Source organism: Lepidochelys kempii, chromosome 8, assembly GCF_965140265.1.
Source record: "Lepidochelys kempii isolate rLepKem1 chromosome 8, rLepKem1.hap2, whole genome shotgun sequence".
NCBI classification, from domain to species: Eukaryota; Metazoa; Chordata; order Testudines; family Cheloniidae; genus Lepidochelys; species Lepidochelys kempii.
In genome coordinates, this window is record NC_133263.1 from 8,397,727 (window position 1) to 8,421,608 (window position 23,882).

Below are 23,882 nucleotides of genomic sequence, written 5' to 3' on the forward strand. Positions count from 1 at the left end.
TCAACTGAACCTCAGAAGGCTTAGAAATTTGGTGTTTTGTCTGTACTGCGTGCACATACACATGCATTTGGGCTAACTTGTCCCTGTTGGCCTGTGCGCCCACATGATGGCATACAGTGGATTAAGTGCCCACCCTATGTGAGTAGTCAATGGGCAAAGCAAGGGATGTGAGTGAAAATGGGATACAAAGAAGCCATGTTTGAGGACCTAGATTTATTCAGTCCTTAACCAGTCATTTCAGCTCTGTTGCATGTTTTCAGCTCACTCAGAACAGAGTAAAAGAAAGAAATGCAATGGTTTGGCTGTTTGCACACATACTGGTAGTAAAATGACTTTATTCACGGTCTGTCAGAGTGCCTGTCTTGTTTGATGACTTAAGCTATCCTAGATCCAAGCACTGCAGTAGTAGAGAAGTATATTTTTGTTTAGGAGTAAACGGTGTGGTCCAATACTCTCCTAACAGTCTTTGGAAGCCAATGTCACATACAGTGTTGAACTGTCTCTATTCAAGGGCAAAATCCTATCTGCTTTTTCAGTTTTATATACAGTGAGGATGAGCACTGAGGCAGAATTCCACCCCTTAGGTAGTGGAGCTCTGAACTGCCCAAACACAGGCCAGATTGCACTGTACAGAGTGCAGCCCCCTAAGAAGTAAAATGGCTTATTTGGATATGTCTACACTGCATTGTTAACCCAGGTCTGTGGGACCCGACCTTGTGGACTTAGTGTTTCCAACTACGGCTTGAGCATCCACACTGCAATTTAAACTGTGGCTTATGATTGCTGGACCTGGGTCCCAGAACCATGCTAATGTATCTGTATTGCACTACACAGACCTCCTGTCTCACGTCTGCAGCTTGAGCGCTGTCCACTCTGCAAAATGACAGGGCTTGGACCTGAGTCTCAGGGGAGCTTGGGCTCTGATGCCCCCTCCCACCAGCAGACTCCTATGAGCCAGGTTCTGAGTGCTTGCTGTCCCAGGTCAGACTGATTTGTGTGTAGACAGAAGGTGGCCACGGGCTCAAACCTGAGTTCAGAGCCTGGGCTCAATGTACAGTGTAAACTCAACTAAGTCACTAAGGGTATGTCTACACTGGAAAAAAAAAAGCTCACGGCAGTGAGTCTCAGAGCCTGTATCAGCTGCCTTAGGCTTGCGGGGCTTGAGCTACAGGGCTAAAAATAGCAGTAGAGACGTTCCCAGTCAGGCTGGAGCTCAGGCTGTGAAACCCGGCCAAAGAGGTCAGTTTACCTGGGCTCTGAGACTCGCAGCTGTGGCTCTTTTTTTGCAGTCAACAAACCCTAAGATACAGTCCCAAGAACAATCCATTGGTTCTTTTTTATCCACCAGTTTCCAACTGAGCCTTCATAGAATAATGATAATAACAATTTAGCATTTATTGGATGCGGACAGTGTGCTTGGCGCTGTATGAATGATGATGCAGGCTGATAGCTAATACTGCTGCCATTCAAACTGACATTCGTAGCTTGAGCAAAGGAGCGGTTCAAACTTAACAAAATATGGGGCATTTTGTCTTCTAGCTAAAGAAAGGTGCCACCTATACTGTGAATCCAAGGAGACTGGTGACGTAGTTTATATGAAACGAATGGTACACGATGGAACCCGCTGCTCATATAAAGATTTTTATAGCATCTGTGTGCGAGGGGATTGTTTGGTAAGTAGCATCACTCCTGATGCTTCACTTTTAACATTTTTCAGGACTAGCTGATGCAAAAACTGTCACAATATTGTGTGTGATATTTGCAGTTGCCATCACTTTGCATAGGAATAGATTCCAGCAGCATCTACCTATACGGGTAGTAGTATGTGCCGTGTTTTTAAGATGAACCGTGACAGTTAGCTTTCAGTGAAGCTTTTCCTACATTAGGCTTGATGACGGTGGAATGTATAATGAAATATGAACATACAGCAACTTTTGAAGAAAGTGATGTTCAAAGGTATGCTGTATCTATTTGATCTGGCTATAATCACCAACAATTTGTATAAATCGGGATCTGCTATAATTCATTAGTATTTTAAATTACAGTTTGCAATGGAATTATAGCCCTATTCAACAATGATTTCTGCGGGTGTTTATCTTTAAGCAGGTGCTTAAATCCCAGTGGAACTTAAGCATCTGTTTAAAGGTAAGGACAGGCTGAAGACCCTTGAGTTAATAGTGATCCTTTCCTGAACCAGGACCCTAATGAATCACAAAATATATTTACCTAAGCTACAATTACTGTGATGACTGGAAATGTGTGTGTTTAAAAACCTATGGGCACTCTAGGGAAGTACTATAATTTTTTAGCTAATATTAAAAACCTATGTTTGATATCTGAACCCAAGGATCATTTGAGTTAAAGTTTGGATAAACAAGTATCATTGTCTTTCCTCTCTGCTCACAGAAAGTTGGATGTGACAGGGTAATAGGTTCCTCTAAGCAAGAGGATAAGTGTGGTGTCTGTGGTGGAGATAACTCCCACTGCAAGGTGGTGAAAGGAACGTTCTCCAGGGCACCAAAGAAACCAGGTCAGTTCATTCAAGATGTATTGTTCTGGGTGAATGATTTCAGTGAGTTCTCTTGTTTGTTCACTCTGGATCTTTTTGCTACTATGACAAGCACAGGCCTATTGCAGATAGTTTTAGGCTAAGCTATTCCAGCAGACACTGTCAGGACTTTATCTTTGAGATGGGTCTGGAGTTTGGAAGTATGTGAAGACCTTTTCCAGGTCGTCGTCCCTCTATGTTAAGATCAGGGCCTATGCTTGGCACAGGGAAGTGATGTTAATGGTTCCCCCCAAGAGACTTATAGACTGATTCGTATTGCAGATGTCTCTGCAGACTAATGTAGCTCATCTATTGAATCTGATTCCATGGAATGCTATGACAGTATCTTATCCCCAGTCATTACCAGTCTGGAACCTGGATGTCCTCCTCTTCTGCATTGTGTTTGTTCACTTCAGGAGATAAGGAACCATTTTGGTCTGAAGTGGCATCAGGTTGCTGATGGCATTCAAGCTGTTTTTGTTAACCCAGAGGTCACTGTCTCTTTCCTCTCTCATTACCTGATACAGGAATAGGAATAGCATAATTGCTTATGCCCAGCTTGCTTTAAAACATCCTGAGTTTTGTAAAATAAATCCATTTACATAAAGTAAAACAGACTTGCTCTGTTTTTGTCATATTGACCAGTTATTGTTTTTTTTAAATATTGTAATAAAGGGTACATTAAGATGTTTGAAATTCCTGCTGGTGCAAGGCACTTGCTTGTACAAGAAACAGATGCCACCATTCATAATCTTGGTGAGTATTCATTTGTGATATTTTCTGTACAGGCTTAGTTTGCTTCTCCCCCACCCCCCAACCTTGTAATGTGTTTGTGCATCTGTCTATGCGTAAGAACACTCCTCCCTTTACATGCACAAATCAGGAAACTTACTAGAAAATTGGATCCTAATTCCCTCATGTTTTATTACTTAGCACCTTTGCAGGATGATCCCAGAATCACTGTGTGTCTGCTGCTATATGGGGTGATGAATTTCATTGGAGGGTGTGATAGCATTTGCATTGTCTTCACGTGTATAGTTCACAATATGCATTCTGTATTCAGCTACTTCCCAGCTACCTCCAAAGCATAGCACTGTCATTCTCTCTGTTTCAAATTCTGCACCATTGTTAATAGTAATGATGCTAGGATGTCCGATCAATCACAAAATTTAGACAGTAATTGAAATCTTCTCCTTACGGTGCAATGGGATCAGTGAGAAGCAATGTCTAATAGGTTGTTATTAATTGAAAGTGGATTCACAGCCAATGGCTTGCTAATTCTGCTATGAATCATTCAAGCTTCTCTTCAGTAAATGCTTCTTAAAAATGCCGTTCATTGCCCTGTGGCAGATCAGAATGGTGACCAATTCAGGAAACACACTAGACTCATTCTTCATTTGGGGTAAACCAGTTGCATTAGTGTGACCATCCATTCCCTTCAACCTGCTTCTTCACAAGCCTGTACATACTGCTAATATAATTATCCTTCAGGACCCTAGACTGAGACAGTGAACCCAGGGAAATGTGGACATTACGGGGGGGGGGGGTCATTCCTGAGAGGAGTAGGCTGCTCAATCTGCTGTTAGTGAATGGAGTGGATTAAAATCTGTATAGAGATTAAAGAAACACTTTATCTTCAAACTTCAACACAAAACTTAGGTCAACCAGATACCATGGCACAAGATAAACCACTCCCTTCATCCCCATATAAAGGACAGGGTAGAAGACCAGCAACAGATAAACCAATGTGTGGTGTTACCTATTTTACTGCCCAGGCTGAAGAACATATGACCACTTTCCTTATGCCCAGATGTTCCCTGCATGCACCCAGCAGAAGCAGCTCATGACTCTGAATCCAAGTGCAGCAGCTTCAGGCCATGTTTGCTGAACTTGAGGGAAAAAGAGACCGAATTGTTGATAGAAGCAGGATATAGGGATATTGTAGAGCAGGCCCAGCCCAGAACCGGCTCCTCCACTTGGGGAAGCTGGTTTCATCAAGAGGGGGAACAATATGGAATGGAGGAAAGACTCCCTTAGATAGGACCCATGTTCTAACGGGTGGAGGAGGCTGATAGTTGCTGCCGCAATAAAGAGGTTACTCCAGGGGATGGGGATAGAGATGTGAAATGCAGACAGGCTGCAGTGATAGAAATCAGTACATGGTGCCATGAGGTCCACTTGGTGATGCACATCGGGATACACATTGGTACCTGTATTTTAAGGGTGTGGAGGGTTGTCAGAGATGTCTGGGAGTTGAATTTAGTTTTCTAGAAAAAGTCTTCTGTCAAGACTTTCCCGTTTAGTTTTCTCTAAAATGCCTCCAATTCCACACTCTGTTGAAACCTTAGGGTTTCAATGTATGGATGTGTATATGGAGCAAAGAGGAATAGTTTACATTCATTAGGCACCTGGAAACATTTGGGGAAGGGAAGGTCTATATAGGGAACCAGACTGCTGGTGCATAAATTGACAGAGGCCTACATTTTCCAAAATAACTGGTGCCTGGGGATGCCTCAGTTTTTGAAGCGCTACTAGTTACATCTTAAAGAGGCCTGGTTTTCAGAGGATGAGTACACAGTGCTTTCTGAAGATCAAGCCCTATTAAGCTGTCTCAAAATGAGCCCCTGAAATGGAATCACCCAAAATCACTAGCTACTTCTGAAAATCTTGGCCAGTGGTTGTTGGTTTATTTAAATTATGAGGTGGGGGAAAGCCTGAAGGTGCTGAGGAGTGCTTGAGTCAGATGTACACATTTGCCTGGGATATCAGTAAAACAAAGACCACTCCGGTCTCTGATAGTAGAAGATAGGACAGAAATTAACTAGAGAAGGGATGGATTCAGATCACAGGGGTGTATCCTGGAAAAGTAACTGGAGAAAAATACAAATAGACACAGGGCCAAAAAAAAAAAAATACACAGAAGTCTCTGTATTAGAGTGAGAAAACAAAATGAGGTAAAGCAGAATGCCTAAAAAATTCTCTCTCAAACCAATGAGAGAACTGGGAAGAACAGACACTGGTATGCTTGGAGCTCTTTCATCTAGCCTTCTACTGAAAAAAATATTAGAAATGAGATGAAAACCCCAAATATTCATGTTTGTTATGTTATTTATAGCAATTAAGAATCGAGAAACAGGGAAATTCATTTTAAATGAAGACAACTATGTACCGGATTCTAAAGTATTTGTTGACATGGGTGTGGAATGGGAATACCGGAATGATGACGATAGAGAAACAGTGCAGACCATGGGGCCTTTGAGCAATGGAATAGTCATTCTGGTAAGCCACTTGAAAACCATCTTCTGTGGAAGACAGTGTCTGGGTTACACTGAGTCATAATGTTTTATAGTATATTATAGGTTCCTTTTGTGAAACACATTAAGTCATCTGCTTTAAGAATAAAAGTGATGTATTTTAATCCCTTTCCAACTTGCTCATTACCACTTACTGGAAATGTGTTTAACAGTGACTCCAGGGTTCTATGTCAAGCGTCTGACCTTCCTGATTATTTCCTGTGGATGGCCTAGAAATCATCACTAGCTAATGGATATCCAACTTACTAATCACAGCTGAGATGTGAACATTAAGAAAAAAATCAGTGTAGCACATCATAGTCAGATGTACATTACCCTTTAACAACATCTGCACCCGCTTTTGAAAATGTCTGACACAGGATGCTTTTGCATCAAGGATCATTTAATGGGGTCTCAGGTGGTTTAGTCCATATCAGAATTTTAATTCACAAATCTTTCAAACTCTGCTCACTGTACTGTATATCGTAAAACAGTAAATGCAGTGTAAATACTGTGGGCCAGACCCTCCACTGGTGTCAATTGACAGAGTCTCACTGAAGTCAGTGGAGCTGTGCTGGTATACACCAGTTGAAAATCTAGCCCGCTGGAAGAATAAAAATTACATTCTCTAAGGGCCAGATTTCAATACCTTTACTCACGTGGAATAGCAACATATTCCGTGAATGGTCCCATTGGCTTCAGTACTATAGCGGAAGCTGGCTCTAAGTCATTTTTTATGTGGAAACTCCATTCTTTGGTTAGGTAATGAGTTTATTATTCATAGAACTTGCAAGACCATTGTAAGAAAGGTTGTGTTTATTACAGAGGTTATTACAATTCTTTCCACCTGTTTTAGTTAATCTTTGTATTTTAATTTATCTTTGTTTTTGTTTTATCATTGTACCCTAATGTTTCTCTCCTTTAGAATAGGATATGGAAAAATTTAGTGCTTTCAAGTCAATGCAACACTGGCAAGAAAAATCAATTCAAAGCAGTGATGGCCTATTTAAATGTGCAGTATAAGAATCCCTATGTTCCAATGATAAAGAGATACTTGATAGCAAGAACAGTTCTAATGGAGTTAAAACATTTAAATCTCTTGGGGAACATTTTTATATCTGTGTCATGATTGTCATTGTAAGATTGATATAAACTTTTTAAAGGTTTTTTTTTTGTCTTGTTTCCTGACTAGGTGATTCCTCATGGTGGTGCCAAGATTTCTTTGACTTACAAATACATGATCCATGAAGACTCCTTAAATGTAGATAACAACAATGTTTTGGAAGATGATTCAGTAACACATGAATGGGCTCTGAAAAAATGGTCCCAGTGTTCAAAACCCTGTGGAGGAGGTAAAATGAACACATTTAAAACTGATGAAAGAAAATGCCTTTTTTATTTTTTACACAGCACAATTAATCTGCGGAATTCATTGCCACAAGAGAGTAATAAGGCCAAGAGCTTAGCAGGATTTTATTTAAATAAAGGTTTAGACAAATAAAGAATAAGAACATCCATATTTGCATTCAACTAGAAAAAATGTGTAAGGAATATTAACCACTGTGCTTCATGATACAAGCTGAATGCAAGCATAGGGTTAGGAACAAGCTTCCTCTTAGAGCAGCTTATCCCATAACTGCCCATTGTCCAAAACAGTCTGGAGCATCCCTTACTGCTCCTAGAGACAGGATATCTGGCTAAGATGGACCTTTGGTCGCATCTGGTATGACAGTTTTTGTCTTTGTCCCTGTCTGTTACTGAGAAATTGTACCAATTATATACGAGTTGGCTGTGTGCTGATGAAAACTAGCATATCAAAACTTCAAGCACATAACAAAATCACACCCATTGGCAGATGAATCCTGAATCCTTTGTGTCCAGTGATCTTAGCCTCCAGCTTAAGGATCAGTGAGTACTAGACCCTGATCCTGATTAATGCTGGTGACAGTGCTGCCTGGAGAGAGGAGGTTTCAGCTGCTGTGCTGTGTGGCTGCTCTTTTAGGTGTGCAAATTTAGAGGACACTGATGAAACTTTTACCCTTGTAATGCCAAGAGGTGCCCCTTTAAGAACATAAAAACGGTCATTCTGGGTCAGACAAAAGGTCCATCTAGCCCAGTATCCTGTCTCTGACAGTCGCCAGTGCCAGATGCTTCAGAGGTAATTAACAGAACAGGACAATTTATCAAGTGATCGTCGCCTGTCGTCTAATCCCAGCTTCTGGCAGTTGGGGTTTTAGGGACACCCAGAGCGTGGGATTGAGTCCTTGACCATCTTGGTTATTAGCCAATTATAGACCTATCCTCCATGAGCTTATCTAAGTCTATTTAAACCTGGTTATACTTCTGGCCTTCACAAAATCCCTTGGCAATGAGTTCCACAGATTGACTCTGTGTTGTGTGAAGAAGTACTTCTTTATGTTGGTTTTAAACCTTCTGCCTATTAATGTCATTGGAAGATGCCTAGTTCTTGTGTTATATGAAGGGATAAATAACACTTCCCTATTCACTTTCTTCACACCATTTATGATTTTATTGACCTCTATCTATATCCTCCCTTAGTCGTCTCTTTTCTAAGCTGAGCAGTCTGTGTTTTTTTAATCTGTTCTCATATGGAACCTGTTCCAGACACATAATTATTTTTATTGCTCTTCTCTGCACACTTCCAGAAGAGTCAGTTATTTATTGTGATTATAGCTTCGTTGTGAGAAGACAAAGAGGACTAGTAGTTCTGGGTGCTAAACAGTTAGCTGCTTGTAATGAGCAGAGTAAATGCTAACCAGGTGCAATCTACAATCCTGTAGAATGGTCACCCACTGTTCAAAATACACTATTAGCCACTTCATGGACAAGTACAATCTGAGTTGTGTGTAAGTATTGTAAATGCTGAAGATAAAAGAAGTATCTTTCTTAAGGTTATCAGTTTACAAAATATGGTTGCCGGAGGAAGACAGACCACAAGATGGTTCATCGGAGATACTGCGAGACGATCCAAAAGCCAAAGCCTATTCGCAGAGTGTGCAATCTGCAGGAATGTTCCCAACCAATGTAAGCTTTGCTGTCCCTTAGAATTGGTATTAGCCCATGTCCAGTTAATGCCAATGGTTAACTGGAACGAAGTGCTTTCAGCTATCCCCATATACCTTACTACCCTGACACATGGCTGTTTTAGATTAGGAGCCCTTCTCCGTCATTTTACATCATTGCCTAGATAGTGTTATGCAATGACACAATATCATTGCTAAAGTGTTGCTTGCAGAAACACTGTTTCTGGGAATGACCGTTCCCGCTGATTCTGAGATAGGTTGGGTCAGAAAAATACCCATTTCTTGATCCAGACACTTGTATTCAGTGGACCAGAAATTAAGTAATATAAATTGATTTTACAGAGTGTGAATTTAACTATATAAAAGCAAGCATATAGAGTGTTATTTAAGAGAACAAGTGTCATACACTTCTAATACAAACACCAATAAAACCCACAGCATATTTTTAAAGCTGCAAAGGTCAGGGAGGGGAATGGTTTGGCTCATGCAAGTTTTTGCTGAAACATTTATGTTGATTTCCATGGATACCCCAGGACAACATTTTAAGAGGTTATTATTTGTGCTTCCTTGTTGTATATAGTCAGTTATTACGGATGTATTTATTCACATTTTACAGGTGCTTTTTTGACTGGCAGCAAGTTAACCCTGTCACATGTAGGACTCACATATTTCCCCTGTTGCTACCGCAACAAGGAAGGAGTAAGTTGATCTACAGCTTTTATCTCTGGCAACCAAGTCTAAATTCCAGTGCGTGTGATGAATAACTAGACAATACCAGCCAATATTTTGTAACTCCCTTCCAAAGACAAACATCAGAGAAGGAGAAGCCAAATAACTGTGCCCCATCAGCACCACAAAGATCAGGGTTTAACAAGTTTATTTACCAACAGTGACTTAATGACCATAATTAGAACTCTCTGCATAAAGCTACAATCTTCTATTACTCAGTTATAAGCTCCTTTCCAGGTAGTAAAACTATAAATGAAAGTAAAATTAAATTACACTTGCACATGAGCCACAAAATTCAGATACGGATTTCAAAGACGCCAAATTTAAGGGTGCTGGGATCTGGAGTTTTGGGTCAGCCCAGTATAGAGGTATTAGCCAGCTACAAAATTCATATCAGGATCTTGGTTCTAAACCTCCAATGTTTCAATATTCTCTGATCCAGGGTTTTGGTTTGGGCCCCCTCTCTAATTAAACTAGTAACTTCGTTCTCACCTAGAAGGTGGCTTTAATCCTAAATGGGGCCTGGATTCAACCAACATTTTAGGCCTTTCCCCACCGAATATTTTCCTTTCAACCTTCCCCACTTTCAGATGGTCTTTTCCTTCTTGTTCATAGGTGAGGCAGATTTTGATTGGACTCCTTAGCACTGAGACTGACAAAATAAAACTGTAAGATGCTGCTCTCTCACAATCAATGGAGGATCATTGCAACTGAATTGTCCCAGAAATCCTTTTCCTATAAGTGATCTTGTAGCCTTACTCCTCTAACTGTGTAATTTCATAAAATCAGAGGTTAAAACCAGAAGAGACGTATGAGTCGATCTCCTGGTCAATGCAGGATTATTCCCTACACCACCTTTTCTAGTGCTTTGTACAAACTTTAAATGTCCCAAGTAATGATCTTTCCATCAGCTCCGTTGTGGAACTCTTCCACTGCCTAACACATCTCAAACTCAGGGCATTTTTCAGTGTATATTTATATTTAGTTTATGCCAATTGTACCTGCATGTACCACACTAAATAATATCCCCTCTTCTTGGTTTCTCCATCCCTTAAATGTTTGTAGACTGTGATCATGTACACCCACTTTGTCATCACTTAGCCCACCTTTCAGTATTCCTCGTAAATATCCTCCAGTCCCTCACTCCTTCCACTTTGTCACTCTAGTTCTTGCAAAATTGTGCCCAGAATGTAATACAGTGTTCTAGGGGCAGTCATGGAGGAGTTTTCAGCCATACCACATTGCAAAACATGGGTAAAATTTTCAAATGTGCCTAAGTGTATGTCTACACGGCAAAGGAAAACCTGTGGCTGGCTATGCCAGCTGACTTGGGCTCCTGGTGCTCAGGCTATGGGGTGTTCCATTGCTGGGGAGACTTCTGGGCTAGGGCTGGAGCCCAGGCTCTTGGAACCTGCAAGATGACTTAAGCTCCTAAGTCATTTTGGGGGAAAATGGGACTTCAGCTCCTAAGTCACATTGACTTTCAATGACATTTACACTACTAAGTACCTTAGCTACTCTTCAAAATGGGACATAGGTGCCTGAGGTACTTCTGAAAATTTTATCTGATGTCTAATTTGCTTTTCTGTTTCATCTGTAGATAGATCAGCGTTGCTGCTCCCTAGTTCTCCCTTCTCATTGGGTATTTGTGTTTGGGGTTATTTCCCCAGTTGTATTTGCTTGTGTTTTTCCAAGATGAATTTCACTTTATTTTCTTCCCATGTTTCTAATCTCTCTTGGTCCCTGTGTATTATTTCTCTGTCCTCCCTGGGCCTCACAGCTCTTCTCATGTTATCATCAGTCAGTTAACTGAAGTCAGCCACTTTGACGATCACCAAGGAAATGGTTATTTCTGTGCATCTATAGCTAAATGTCCCCCGATCAGCTAGGCTGTAATACTGATTTTTAAAGCACTATTTCCTAAATTGCCATCAAAGGGATTTACTGATTTATTTCAAGAGACCCTTATCAGATCTTCACAGAACATTATGGAGCTTAGTGGTATGGTGGCAACATTGTCTTCTGCCATTGTGAAAGAAGGTGAACCTCACTACTGATAAGAATGAGCTCAGAGTTCTGTGAAAACTGTATTACAAATACTACATTGTCAGAAAATATCCTGGGACCAACATGGCTACAACAGCCCTACACATCATCAGCAAAACTAAATTTCATCTGCTCTGTGGCTAAGCATCAAATACACCGCAACAGCTTCCACTGTAGACAGAAAGCACTTCCCCTTTGCAACATTCTTGGTGTCTAATGCTGTGGGGAGATGGTATTTAAAAATGGATAAGCTCTGGATCCAACAGAGATCGATCAAGGAAGTCCCCAAAATGAGGCTGAACTTTTTGAGGCTCCCTTTTATTTTCTGCCACAATCTAATAGTTTCCTCAGATACTCCTCTGCCTCCTTTGTGGCCTTCAGCAGTTTACTGCTTCACCCCACCCCTCCACGCAATCCCGACTGGGAGGAGAAAAGGGACGTGAGGCGTTAGTTTGTTCTGACCACAACACCTCTAATTTAGATTCTATTAGAGACAGTTTTCCAAAGAGAAACAGCTGTTGTAACAAGGACCACATAGAAAAGAAAAATGAAAGTGACATATTATTCTCCTCTTGGTTATGCACACAACTTCTGTTAGCACTAATGGGATGTGTGCATCTGCATCAAAAAGGGAATGTATACTTACAAGAGTCTCAGTTTGAGCATCCCAGTGTAATCATGCTGTCTACATGTTCTGTACAGTACTGAATGCTGAACAATACAAGATGCTTAGTGGTTAGTAGTCTGTTCTTTAAAATATTACTGCAGGGATTTAGGAGGCCTTTAATGTTGCTCCTAAGAGAGATTGGATATATTGCTTTGAAGTCTTCAAAATTACTTGACAAACAGCTCAGTTCTGGCTTTCAGTCTTCTGGAAAATGAGTCTATATTTTTCATGGTTCTTCTAGGTGGTTGGTTGAACTGTCACCCTCTCTGAGTAAACTCATCTGTAAGAATTACTGCTATAACCCCATCCTCTGCTATCAACAATTGTTTTAGTGGTTTATTTCCCTGTTGGTTTCAGCATGAATTATTTAGGCTATGTCTACACTACCATGGTAAGTCGACATACGCTACGCAACTCCAGCTACATGAATAACATATCTGGAGTAGACGTACCTTACGTCAAGTTACCGCAGGGTCTACACTGCGGAGGGTCGACGGAAGAAACTCTCCCTTTGACTTACCTTCCTCTTTTTGTTGGGGGTAGAGTACAGGGGTCAACTAGAGAGTGATCCGCTGTCAATTTGGCAGATCTTCACTAGACCTGCTAAATCTGCCATCGGTGGATCGATCTCAGAGCATCGATCCCAGCTGTAGTGTAGAAGTAGCCTCATTAGAGGTTTACAAATAACTACTGTTAGGGAAGCTGCTGGGAAATTGTTCTTTTCAGTTCAGAGTATCGGCAAAAGACAGGTCCGCTAAGGTTGGTATCCAAGGATCTAACAAGGAATTATTATGTTATACATGTAGATGGGATTGCTTATCTTTGGAAACATTCGCACACCAATAATTAAGTCTTTCTGACTTCTGGTTCACCTAACTAATTGCACTAAACTTGAGAAACTTGTTGTAGATTTTGGGTGAAATTTTCAAAAGCATCTGACTGACTTAGGACCCCAAGGGCCAGATTTTACAAAGCTGCTTAGGAGATGCCAAAAGAGGCAGAGTGGTGCCTAGTGAGATTTGACAGGCACCTTATTCCCTTTGGCTTTCATTGGGAGTTAGGCCCCTAACCTGCTTATGCAGTTTTGTAAATCCTATTGGGTACCTGTATCTTTAGGCTCCTAAACAGCTTTGTAAATCGAGTACTAAGTCCCACTGAATGTCAATATAACAGTGAATAAAAGTCAATGGGACTTAGCTTCCTAAGTTGCTTAAGCTGTTTTAAAAATTGGGCTGGAATTCCAAAGGTATTTAGGTGCTTTTGAAAATGTTACCATTTAATACTAGAGGGAAAAGGTGGATAAGGTCAGATCTTTTAGTGGACCAACCTCTGTTGGTGAGGGAGAGAAACTTTTGAACCACACAGAGCTCTCTCTCACCAACAGGAGCTGGTCCACTAAAAGATATTACCTCGCCCACCCTCTCTTTCTAATATCTTGGGCCTGACAAGGCTACAACACTGCATACAACCGCTTAATACTACTTTATCTTAGGACTGGTGGGTTTTGTTTGTTTTTTAACTTTTGAAATAGTAAATCCGTAATAGGTATCTAGAGAGTGCACCAAACATGGGCCTGTAATGAGGAGGGGCCTCATTAGAGAATTCCAAAGAAAGAGAAGTTAAGTGGAAATATTCATGCTGAGATAACTCTGTGGGGGGAAAAAACATTTTCCTTTTTCTTTTCCTAGCCATATCAGTGATTCATGTGTTTGGTCTATTCTTTCTGAAGATAAACAGAATTTATTGTAAGGGTCTCAAAAGGAGCCTAAAAGTGTTAGGTGCCCACATACTATTGGAAATCAATGCAAATTGGATATCTAACTTCTTCAGTCTCCTTTGCAGATCTCAGCCCTTTTACATGCAGTCCTTAAAGGACCCCAGCTTATAACCAAAATAAATGAAATGAAGTAATATTGACACCTTCATCTCAGAAATAAAGAACCTCTAATTGTGCCACAGTTAGAAAGCATTACTACACCGGTGCCCCAGCTGAACTCACATGATACAATACTGAAGCATGGTAGGAAGAGATGTGACCTTCATTATAATGGGTTTCATGCCTCTGGCTGTTATGCTTTGAACTACAGTAGAATTGTAGCTGAGCTGCCATCTACTTACAAGAATTTAATAAGCCTGTGCACAGTAAAAAGTTGAAAAGAAAGCAAGTCATTGTGAGATGAATGTAGGGAGGGACTCAATAGGAGTAGGAAGCTACAAGCTTTGAAATGGTTTCATAAATGTTTGTCCCCAACCTGCTTTACATCTTCAATATTAAAGACAAAACACCTCTTTTGCCAGCTGCACATATGGTGATAAAAAAAACAAATTGGATACAGTTTTGTCAATGATAGAGAGCACTGAATTCAAAATGGTGGTACGGAACCTCTAGACAACAAAAATAACCCTTCAGCGGATGAAATTTTACATTAATGCTCTGGACTTGCACAGTCTTTCACTGTCTATTCTGAAAAATAGCATTGATTTCCCCTTATTAAAGAACTAATCATGTAAGAAATTTGGTTGTGGAACTCCACATTTTGTATTATGCCAGTGCAAAAAAATTCTGAAATTCTCAAAAATGTATTTGTGTGTGTTCCCTTTTCTTTTTATAACCTGAGATACGTCTGGCAAGATTTAGCCAAGAGATTTAGAATTCTTCCACCTTCCCCTATATGCAAAGTTCAGTTTTATCTGATATTTCTTCAAGATCCTTTATGATACAAACCTGCCACAGTATTAACTGCTGCTGAACCTAAAATATTAAGTTGATCGACTAAATTCCTTCTTGTCAGTAGCTTGCTTGGAATGGTAAGACGCACTAAATCAATCCTAATTACAATAACCATAAGTGCTACCACAAACAGAGACCAAAGGACCCATATTGCACTCTTTCCAGTGCAGAAGACACTGCTTGGATACATTTAGCCACTTACTGTCAGCTTCAGTGCTGTGGCTAATTCAGCCCTCGCAGAACATTTAGTAATTTTTATTTATCCTCTTTCATTTACTAGATTGGGATCAAGATCAACATACTGCTAATCCTGAAATTTAAGAATTATAGTTCAATAAATATTTTTTACATGACTAACGTATGAGAGAGGGACTTTTACCTCACATGTCCTGTTTTTCATTAACCAGATGGGTTACAGGAGATTGGGAGCCCTGCAGCAAAAGCTGTGGAAAAACAGGATATCAAGTACGTTCTGTACGATGTATCCAACCCCTGCATGACAATACAAATCGTTCTGTTCATACCAAATATTGCAACAATGATCGTCCAGAAGGCCGAAGGTCTTGCAATCGAGAACTTTGTCCTGCACAGTGGAGGATAGGACCCTGGTCACAGGTAGATAATGATCATAAGTAATTATCAATCATATTTTTCATATATTTTATAAAGCAGGGAAGGGGGAGTCTTCAGCGAGTTGTCCTGTCCTGTCCTGCTACTGCACTGACTGGAAAACTTCTGCTTACCAATGTAGAGCACACTGTATCCACCAGGGCTAATTCAGCATAGAAGTGAGTATAGGTGGGGGTAATGGCAGTATGACCAGAAGTAATGCTGTTTGATTTGGCTCCCATGAGCCAGATCTTTCTGGTCTGAGTTGCAGTTTCAGAAAGAAAGGAAGTGGCGCCTCCAGCATTTCTCTTCTGTTTGTTTCTTCAACTATTTCACCAAATGACACTGCTCGGAGAAAAATAATACAGTAGATTGGTGTCATGCCTTTTTCTTTTTTCCCTAAAGTCCTTTAGGGACATGGCTGGGTTTTTTAGAAGTGCCTAAGGGAGTTAGGCACCTAACCTTATTGCAATTAAATGGGCATTGGGCATCTTTGACAAAGAAAAGGCATTATGAGGGAAGGTTACAAGTATTGAGTAAAAGGGATTGCAGGCTGGTTGTTCTTCCAGTGCTACTTTTTCCATACAGAGGTATTAGGTACAAAGCAGAGCCAATGGTTCTAGCAAAGTACCAGGAGTCGGGAATTTTAAGCTCCCTGTTCCTGACTCTTCCACCAACATAGTGTGCAACTTTGTAAGTGTGCACTTACCCTCATTGTACTCGGTTTCCTCAGGTGTAAAGTATTTACCAACTTCCCAGGAGTGCTGCAAGGCTTGATCTATTCATGTTTGTAAAGTGCTCTGAGCTCATCAGCTGGAAGGAGAGATGCAAATGCAATGTAGTGGCATTACATGTCAATCTACTCAAATTGAAAAGATACCATACATCAAAATTATCTTTCATGGTGGTTCTCTATGAAGCAATTTACAAAGTATAGCTGTATCTGTAGGTACAACATTTGATTTTATATCTCTTCTATACCAATAGGAGCCATAGTATTGTTTTTTTCTTCGTGGCTTTCATAAGAATTGTAAGCAATACAGTTCAGGATAAGTGCAGTGACTAGATGCATATAGTCTTATTCATATGCTGCTTGGACTTTGAGCTCTTCTAAGGAGGGATTGTGTTTTCACAGTGGGCTCTCACCAGGGTTGGAGGGGTTTGTGAATGCTCTTGTAGTATGAATGTGATAATTGTGGTCAGGTCAAATTATGTACCATTACATAGCTGGACTGTGGTCCAAGACAAAAAGAATTCCTAATAAATCATGTGCAAAAGATGAATCAAGGCCTAATTTGTGCATTTTCTCCCCAGTGCTCTGTAACTTGTGGTAACGGCACACAGGAACGGCAGGTTTTGTGCAGGACGAGAGACAATGCTAGTGGCTATTGTACAGAAGACAAACCGGAAACAATGAGGATCTGCAGACTATCTCTATGCCCCAGTAAGCACTGTGCTCTTTGTTCTTGTGACTGGCATGTTTTGCTAATTTTGAAAATATTATTTCAATTAAATGTGGTTAAGCAGTGAAGCCCTCCTTAACTGAATTCACATTCATGCAAGAGATTAATTTGTATTCAGCAAAGTGTGTTAGGGGTTTCGAGTGTCAATGAGATTGTGGACCTGTAAGTGGTTTGTGTGGCTAGCATACTTTCTATGCCTAATTATTTCGCAGTGATATGGGACACTAGCCAACCCAGCTGCTACGATATTGCAGGCCAGAAGCCCAGAGAACACTAAGGTGGAATTATGGGAACTGCTGCTGCTCAGTGCCAGTGATTCTGAGAAGTCTTGGGATTGGCCAGAGTGTGGTGGGGCGGTACCCATTAAAAGCAGCAATATGTGGAAGTGGGCCTCTTCTTGCTCCATCTCCCCACCAATGACATTTCAGGGCTGTTGCTCTCTTCCTGTCACTTCTGTCAAGACAGGTCATCTTTAGGAGTTAGCCTTGAAACATCAAACAAGGTATCACATATTTGTGTCCACTGAGCTTGTTCCTGTCCTCACTGGCTTTTTTGCCATTTGCAAATGTTGCCTGTGAGGTCATTTAAAAATGATAAAATTGTATCATTTTAAACTTTATTATTATTCAATAGTACTGATGTTTTGCTAAGTAGAAATATGGCCTTGGAGTTAGCCTGTTGACTTAAGAAGAGTATCACTTACATGTACCACATGAAAGATCCTAAAGAGTGCAGCTGTTAAACACAAATGTGATGACCCTTAGACTGCAGTACATGGTAATACTGCTACTGGAAACTGGTGCTTTTCAGTCTTCCTTCCACGTTTGCTATTATACTCCAAACCCAGGGAGCAAATTATTAATTAATAGCAAATTGAAAAAAAGACATCAACTATTCAATTATTCTAAAAGATACCAACCTAACAACATTCTAGTCTTTCTCGCTGCTACTTTTTTCACTCAAGCCAGTTCAATTTGATCCAGTTATGACATAGTAAAGCTACTAATGTTAATACATTTTTGCTTACATTTTTTCCTCTATTCCAGGAAATGTTTCTGATCCATCAAAGAAAACCTACATGATACAATGGCTGTCAAGACCAGATGGAGATTATCCCATCCAGAAAATATCTTCAAGTAAAAGACCCATTTATAACTCTGCCTTTGCCCTTAAATGCATGCCACATCAAATGTGGACTTTGCCTTTTGCTCTTTTCCTCTCTATATATGGAAAATTCCCTTGACTTTACCAAGTTAAATCTTCGGCTGAATCTTTTTTCCGCACTGGGCCCTTGGTGCGCAGTGTCTTTCTTCTCTGGAGCTCGTGCACCAATGATGGCGGAGGCCTTGGAGTTGTTGGATGTGTGAAGTAGGATCTCTGCAGTGTGTTGCACTCCTCTGAAAGGGAGCTGGGGTCAGTTTGCTTGTTGGTTGGTGATGGTGAAAAAAGGCTTACCGGTTCATGACGTTCAGTTTGATAGCAAAACTGAGAACTTATTGTGAATGTGATCACATCACAATAATGACACCTTGTAGTGCTAAAGTTCTCCTTTATCTAAAGGCTCTGAATCTCATAACATGCTAGTTTTCCTTTTGGAGTAGTTTGTTGGATGAAAGAGTTCATTCCATTTTCCGTTGCAGTGTCATTGCTTACTTACCCATGCTGCTCAAATCTATTCCTAATTTAATAACTGTTTGTTTTTGTGAAGAGCTTATTATTACAAGTAGCTCCATTTCTGTTGATATTTTAAATGCTGCTATTGTGCTGTACACTTTCTTCAAACTCCTACCTGTTCTGAATATTTTCTTTTCAAAAGCTGCAAGGTTCTTTTTTTCTGCATACCATTTTGCCAGAGTTTTGCATATTTTTCCTACGTTTTGTTAAATGTAAGTGGTCCAAGCTATAAAGGTTTGTTGTTGGTGGTGTTTTTTTAAACATAGTTGAGGCAATGACATTTGCATTGACTATGATGTCTCAAGTTGCTCAGCATTGAACTACTTAGGATCATTACATCCATTGGTCTTTTTTCACCATATGCATGTTTGACTTGATTGGTATGATTGTGTGTGTGTGTATGTTCTATATATGTGTCAACTGGCAAACATAACAGTGTGAACAACTACAGAATTACCTCAATTTTTATTGCTTTTTTTTGCATAGGAAAAAAAATAAATTTTTGAAAAATGCCTTAATGTTTAAATGTAATGGCATTAAGTACCAGATCCGGCTTTAAATACAAACAGTACACTGGAAACATGAGTTAATCTTCATAAACAGCATTTTTACTTGAATGATAAAATATTGGAAGGAAGTAAATTTAATCAAAGGTTAATTTGCACAGGCCGTGTACATTTCATAAAGAAAAGGTCATTTATTTAATGTCTCAAAATTTAATTGCCATTGTTGCTTCACCTTATGTGTTTGTGTTGGAAGATTTGGAATTCACTATGCATAAAACCATTTGTGACATTAAGTAATAGTAGAAGTATATAAATTTTTAAACACCAGTCTTTGAGTTATATAGTAAATTGCTACCTTATTCCACTGATCCTATCCTTTAGAAAGGTGGCACTTCCAAATCTTTGGCTCTTCAGCAATGTAGCACTTCAAACTTGTCATTATCATGTGATCACATATTTAAATTTTGGTGTTAATATGATAATTTCTGGAAACATGTTAATAATTTACATGACAAGGTGAAAAAGCAAAGACACATCCCTGGCACTGAATACTGTTATGTAAAATAATTGGTGTTTAACTGTATAAATATATTCATGACTGTTACCTTAAATAGACAAATGTTTAGTGATGTTTCAAGATCTGGGTGGCTATAGAGAATGGTGCAATAAGGTATCTGGGCATTGTGCACTATGTCTATATGCACTTTGGTTTATCAGGGATATTTTATTAGTGTTTTGTATGTATTGAACATTAATATTAAAGATGTGCCAATTCATTTTGCTTTCCAATATTTTTATTAGACCAATTTAATGTGTACCAAAGTGACTTTGAAACTGACTTATTTTTTTCTTAGTGATGATTTGAAGTCATACTGCCAGTCTGTCATGCATACTGCAAATAAAATAAAAGTTCAGCACATCTGACTATTTTGGTTTGAAAAGATAATATACATTTCATTTTGATCTTCATGAGTTACAAGGTTTTGGAAATTTATTCATGTAAAATATGAAGCTAAACTTTTTCAGATACTGGAATTTGATTCTCGTGTAATTTTTATGCTTGATCACTTCATGTTTTTGCTAAAAAAAAAAAAAAAGGCATGTTTCTAAAGAGGCATCTACTGACTCTTATAATATATAGACGAGAATGGCTGTGCCTTTTGAACCTAAATTTAAATGTTAGCTTGCAGAAAATTCAACAGGTACTATATATTTGGAAAAGCTTGTACTAAAGCCACATAGGGCAAAATGTTCAAAGGGGCCTCACGCATGAAGAAAGTTTTATAGATCATGTTAAGTTTTGCATGCAAAAACTTGCACACACTAAATTGCATCTGCAGGCTTGAAGCCGCTTTGAAAATTTGTCCAAAACTCAATTACTATTCTCAGATTTCCAAGAAGGAGTTCCTTCTGGTTGTTGTCTCAGTTTATCATCTGAAAATAAACTGACAAATTGAAATAAGAACCATATTTTTGTTTTTCTATAGAAAATGCAATAATCAATGGATAAAGGGGTTAGTTTAAAGACAAGTAGTTTGTCTTGTCAATCAACTCTAGCTTTTCAAAGCAAGAGGAATAGTTATTAGCATATGCTAGACTGATATGTTTGCCAATTAAACACTATAACTCCCTATATTTTTAACTGAGCATGAATGAAGAGCTGACACCTGTGCTTTCTAAATTCACATAATATTTCTGAATCTGTCGTGGTGCTGTAATTTGCTGAAATGTTGCTGAGCGCTTAAATAAAAGGGTGGCAAAGTATGGTATCAGTAATGCTAAACATATGTGGCTTTATGTATATTCTGCAATCAGGTATACTGTGAATTAAGGCAAGTATTTGAAATTGTACATCTTGTCCTATAAGAGTTCACAACAACTTCTGTTATCATTACTAGTCAATAGGTATGATTGTGTTCCCATGGTAATGCAGGAACTCTCACCTACAGGTGGCTCGTGGGTTACTGCAGAAGACGGCCCTGGAGCTTATAAAGTTACAGTCAGCATTGTGGCTACTGAGAAAATAACTTGTCACTAACCATTCAAAGTGTTGTTCTAACTTGCCCTCTTCCTCAGCACGTTCCCCCAGTCTGGGTTTATTTAGGTGGCAGGAATTAATGTAATTCTGTTTGTTGTCTTGCCTAGAACCAGGAGGTACTGGGGCACTGCAACTAGCGTAGTGAACAGAACACAGAGAGCCTGTAGAACTGTGTCCATGCAGGGGGGACAGACAGCATGCTGTCCCTGACGTGCAGTGACTCCTCTGTGGGTAAAAGGGAGACAGGTGGAAAGCCCCAGCCTTGTTAGCTTCCACTGGCTAAGAACTACTGATTAAAGATTGCACCCCAGCCAGTCTGCCCGGGGGGAGGAGGGGAGACAAGGGTTTTAGTGGTTTCAGACTAGACTTGGATAAATGCTTAAGAAGAAGAATATGGCTAACCCCCCTAATCTTAAACTTTGCCACATGCAGTTCACTGATACCAGGATCTGGCCCAGTGCATTCATTGTGACTCATTCAGACTAGATGATCTAAATAATCCCTTCTGGCCTTAACATCTATTAATTATCCTGGTTTAATCTTTATTAGGTGTCTTCATTCCCTGATTTACAGAAGTCAGGGATTTGCAGTGAGTCTCCCAGTCACTAATGTCAGTTAGCACAGTTCTACCTCGCTTGTGTAAACAGCTCACCATATTCCAAGTTCCTCCTTAAAGGCAGAAAAGGTTTGCTCCAAAGTCTTCACAGTTCTCGTAGGCAAGATAACCATTTAGGAGATGCCACCACTTTCAGACTGGAAGCTAGACAGCTGAGCAAGAAATGACTTCCATATAAATTATTTTAAATTAGAAGCTATATACAGCCTCAGCCAAGACTACAGCTTTTTGAAGCTCAGATATAGGCATATAGAAGTAAACCCAAGGCTGAGATTAGTGGCTTTTTACACTTTAATTCCTCCTCATTTTTAATTAAGTCACTGTTACTCTGCATAACAGCATATAAAAGGAGTGAAGGAATAAAGAGCTCCTGAGTAAAATTTGTGACTTAAGCTATTTGCGGGCTTAAGGTGGAATTCTGGAGTAGCAACATAGCATTAGTAAGGTTGTTCTAGTTCACGACAATGCAGTGAACTCATGTCACTGCCACAGCCTAGCGTTAGTGTAGCATAAGGGAAAGGTGTGGGGTGCTTGGATTTATCATAGAGATGGGTCCAACATGCAAAATTCAGATCTGGCTTTGATCACCCTAGAGTTTGATGGTGTCAGGATTTAGGGTCTCAGTTACACCTTCTATAATTAAAAGGGTCCATTTGTCAAATTCCCAGCCCAGTTTGTATTTCCAACCCTACCCCCATTGCCAAAGCCTGAGTGTATCTGTTGCTGATTTTATAGGATACGACTTTAAATGTTCTTCTAGGATAAGACTTCCCCCACGTGCTATTTATTTACCTTTCCTCTTTCTCTCTTTCAGGGGAACGTTGCCAAGGAGACAAGTCCATGTTTTGTCGCATGGAAGTTCTCTCTCGTTACTGTTCAATTCCTGGTTACAATAAGCTGTGTTGCAAGTCCTGTAATATGTATAACAACATAACAGAGGATAATAATGTAACTGATTCTAACCTAAATAAGAACAACATTGAGGAGAATCTCCTGCCTACTCTCACTCCTCCTACTGGGGTGGTTGTCATGCAGGCTACCGCTGGTCCTCCTCTGGTTTCCAACTCAAATATCACCCATTCCAATGCAACTGAGGACCACCCAGAAATTAATGCGGTAGACGTGCCATATAAAATCGATGGGCTGGACAACGAAGTACCGCAGCACAACCTCATCCCACGGAGGAGGCTGCATTACGAAAGGACAAAGAACCAAAGAATTCAGGAGCTGATAGCTGAGAAAAGAAAGAGGGAGACCATTAGTAAGCTACATTAAAATGGAAATACGGCACAGACGACATTTTTCTCTCTTATAGAGATGTTACCACCACCATCGTAATGCCCATGTCATACAAACTAGAGAAAGAAAAAAGCGGTGCTATGGCAGAAATGCCAAATTCTAAAGCCTAAAACAAACAGGAATGTAAGATTGTTTCATAACGCTCGTTGAAACGTTCTGATGGCTAGGGTTCCAGGGTGCTATAACGTACTAGTGCAATATCAGTACAGTATTTCACTGAATCCACACAAACCTATTACCTAGCCCAGATCAGCCGGTTTATGGATTTTGGGCTCTTTTCACTCCTCAATGCCTTGCATAACTCCTAGGGAATGCTAATGGGAGTTGCATTCAACAGGGAGGAGAACAGAGTCCGTTACCTACACATGCCTTTAATAGTGATAACCAGTTGATCAAGAGAAGTATTGCATCAAACCATACAATAAATTACTCCCAGATTCAGGATGGTATTTAAGTACATGCATGACTTTAAACATGTAAGTAGTCCCCCTTCCTTAAATGGAATTATTCTCATGGCTACACTTACCTACCTTTCTTAACTGGAACCTTACATTTGAGATTCTTTGTACACCACATATTTAATCTAAGTTCAGAACTGATAACCAGTAGTTTGCATGTT

The 23,882-nt window shown here is 39.8% G+C and overlaps 1 protein-coding gene across 3 annotated transcripts in view; it reads left to right on the plus strand.

Annotated features, from left to right (window-relative positions):
* The window catches only part of ADAMTS2 (ADAM metallopeptidase with thrombospondin type 1 motif 2), a 258,408-nt gene extending 234,526 nt beyond the window's left edge, over positions 1-23,882 (plus strand). For 2 of the 3 annotated variants that reach the window (XM_073355401.1, XM_073355402.1), the window contains exons 13-22: positions 1,540-1,673; positions 2,407-2,530; positions 3,224-3,304; positions 5,664-5,827; positions 7,034-7,193; positions 8,754-8,886; positions 15,466-15,673; positions 16,982-17,111; positions 18,177-18,266; positions 22,779-23,882. In XM_073355401.1, the coding sequence (XP_073211502.1) occupies positions 1,540-1,673; positions 2,407-2,530; positions 3,224-3,304; positions 5,664-5,827; positions 7,034-7,193; positions 8,754-8,886; positions 15,466-15,673; positions 16,982-17,111; positions 18,177-18,266; positions 22,779-23,239 (1,685 nt within the window). In that variant the 3' untranslated portion in view covers positions 23,240-23,882. The remainder of the gene's footprint in view (positions 1-1,539; positions 1,674-2,406; positions 2,531-3,223; positions 3,305-5,663; positions 5,828-7,033; positions 7,194-8,753; positions 8,887-15,465; positions 15,674-16,981; positions 17,112-18,176; positions 18,267-22,778) is intronic. The other variant, XM_073355403.1, reaches the window with a different exon arrangement.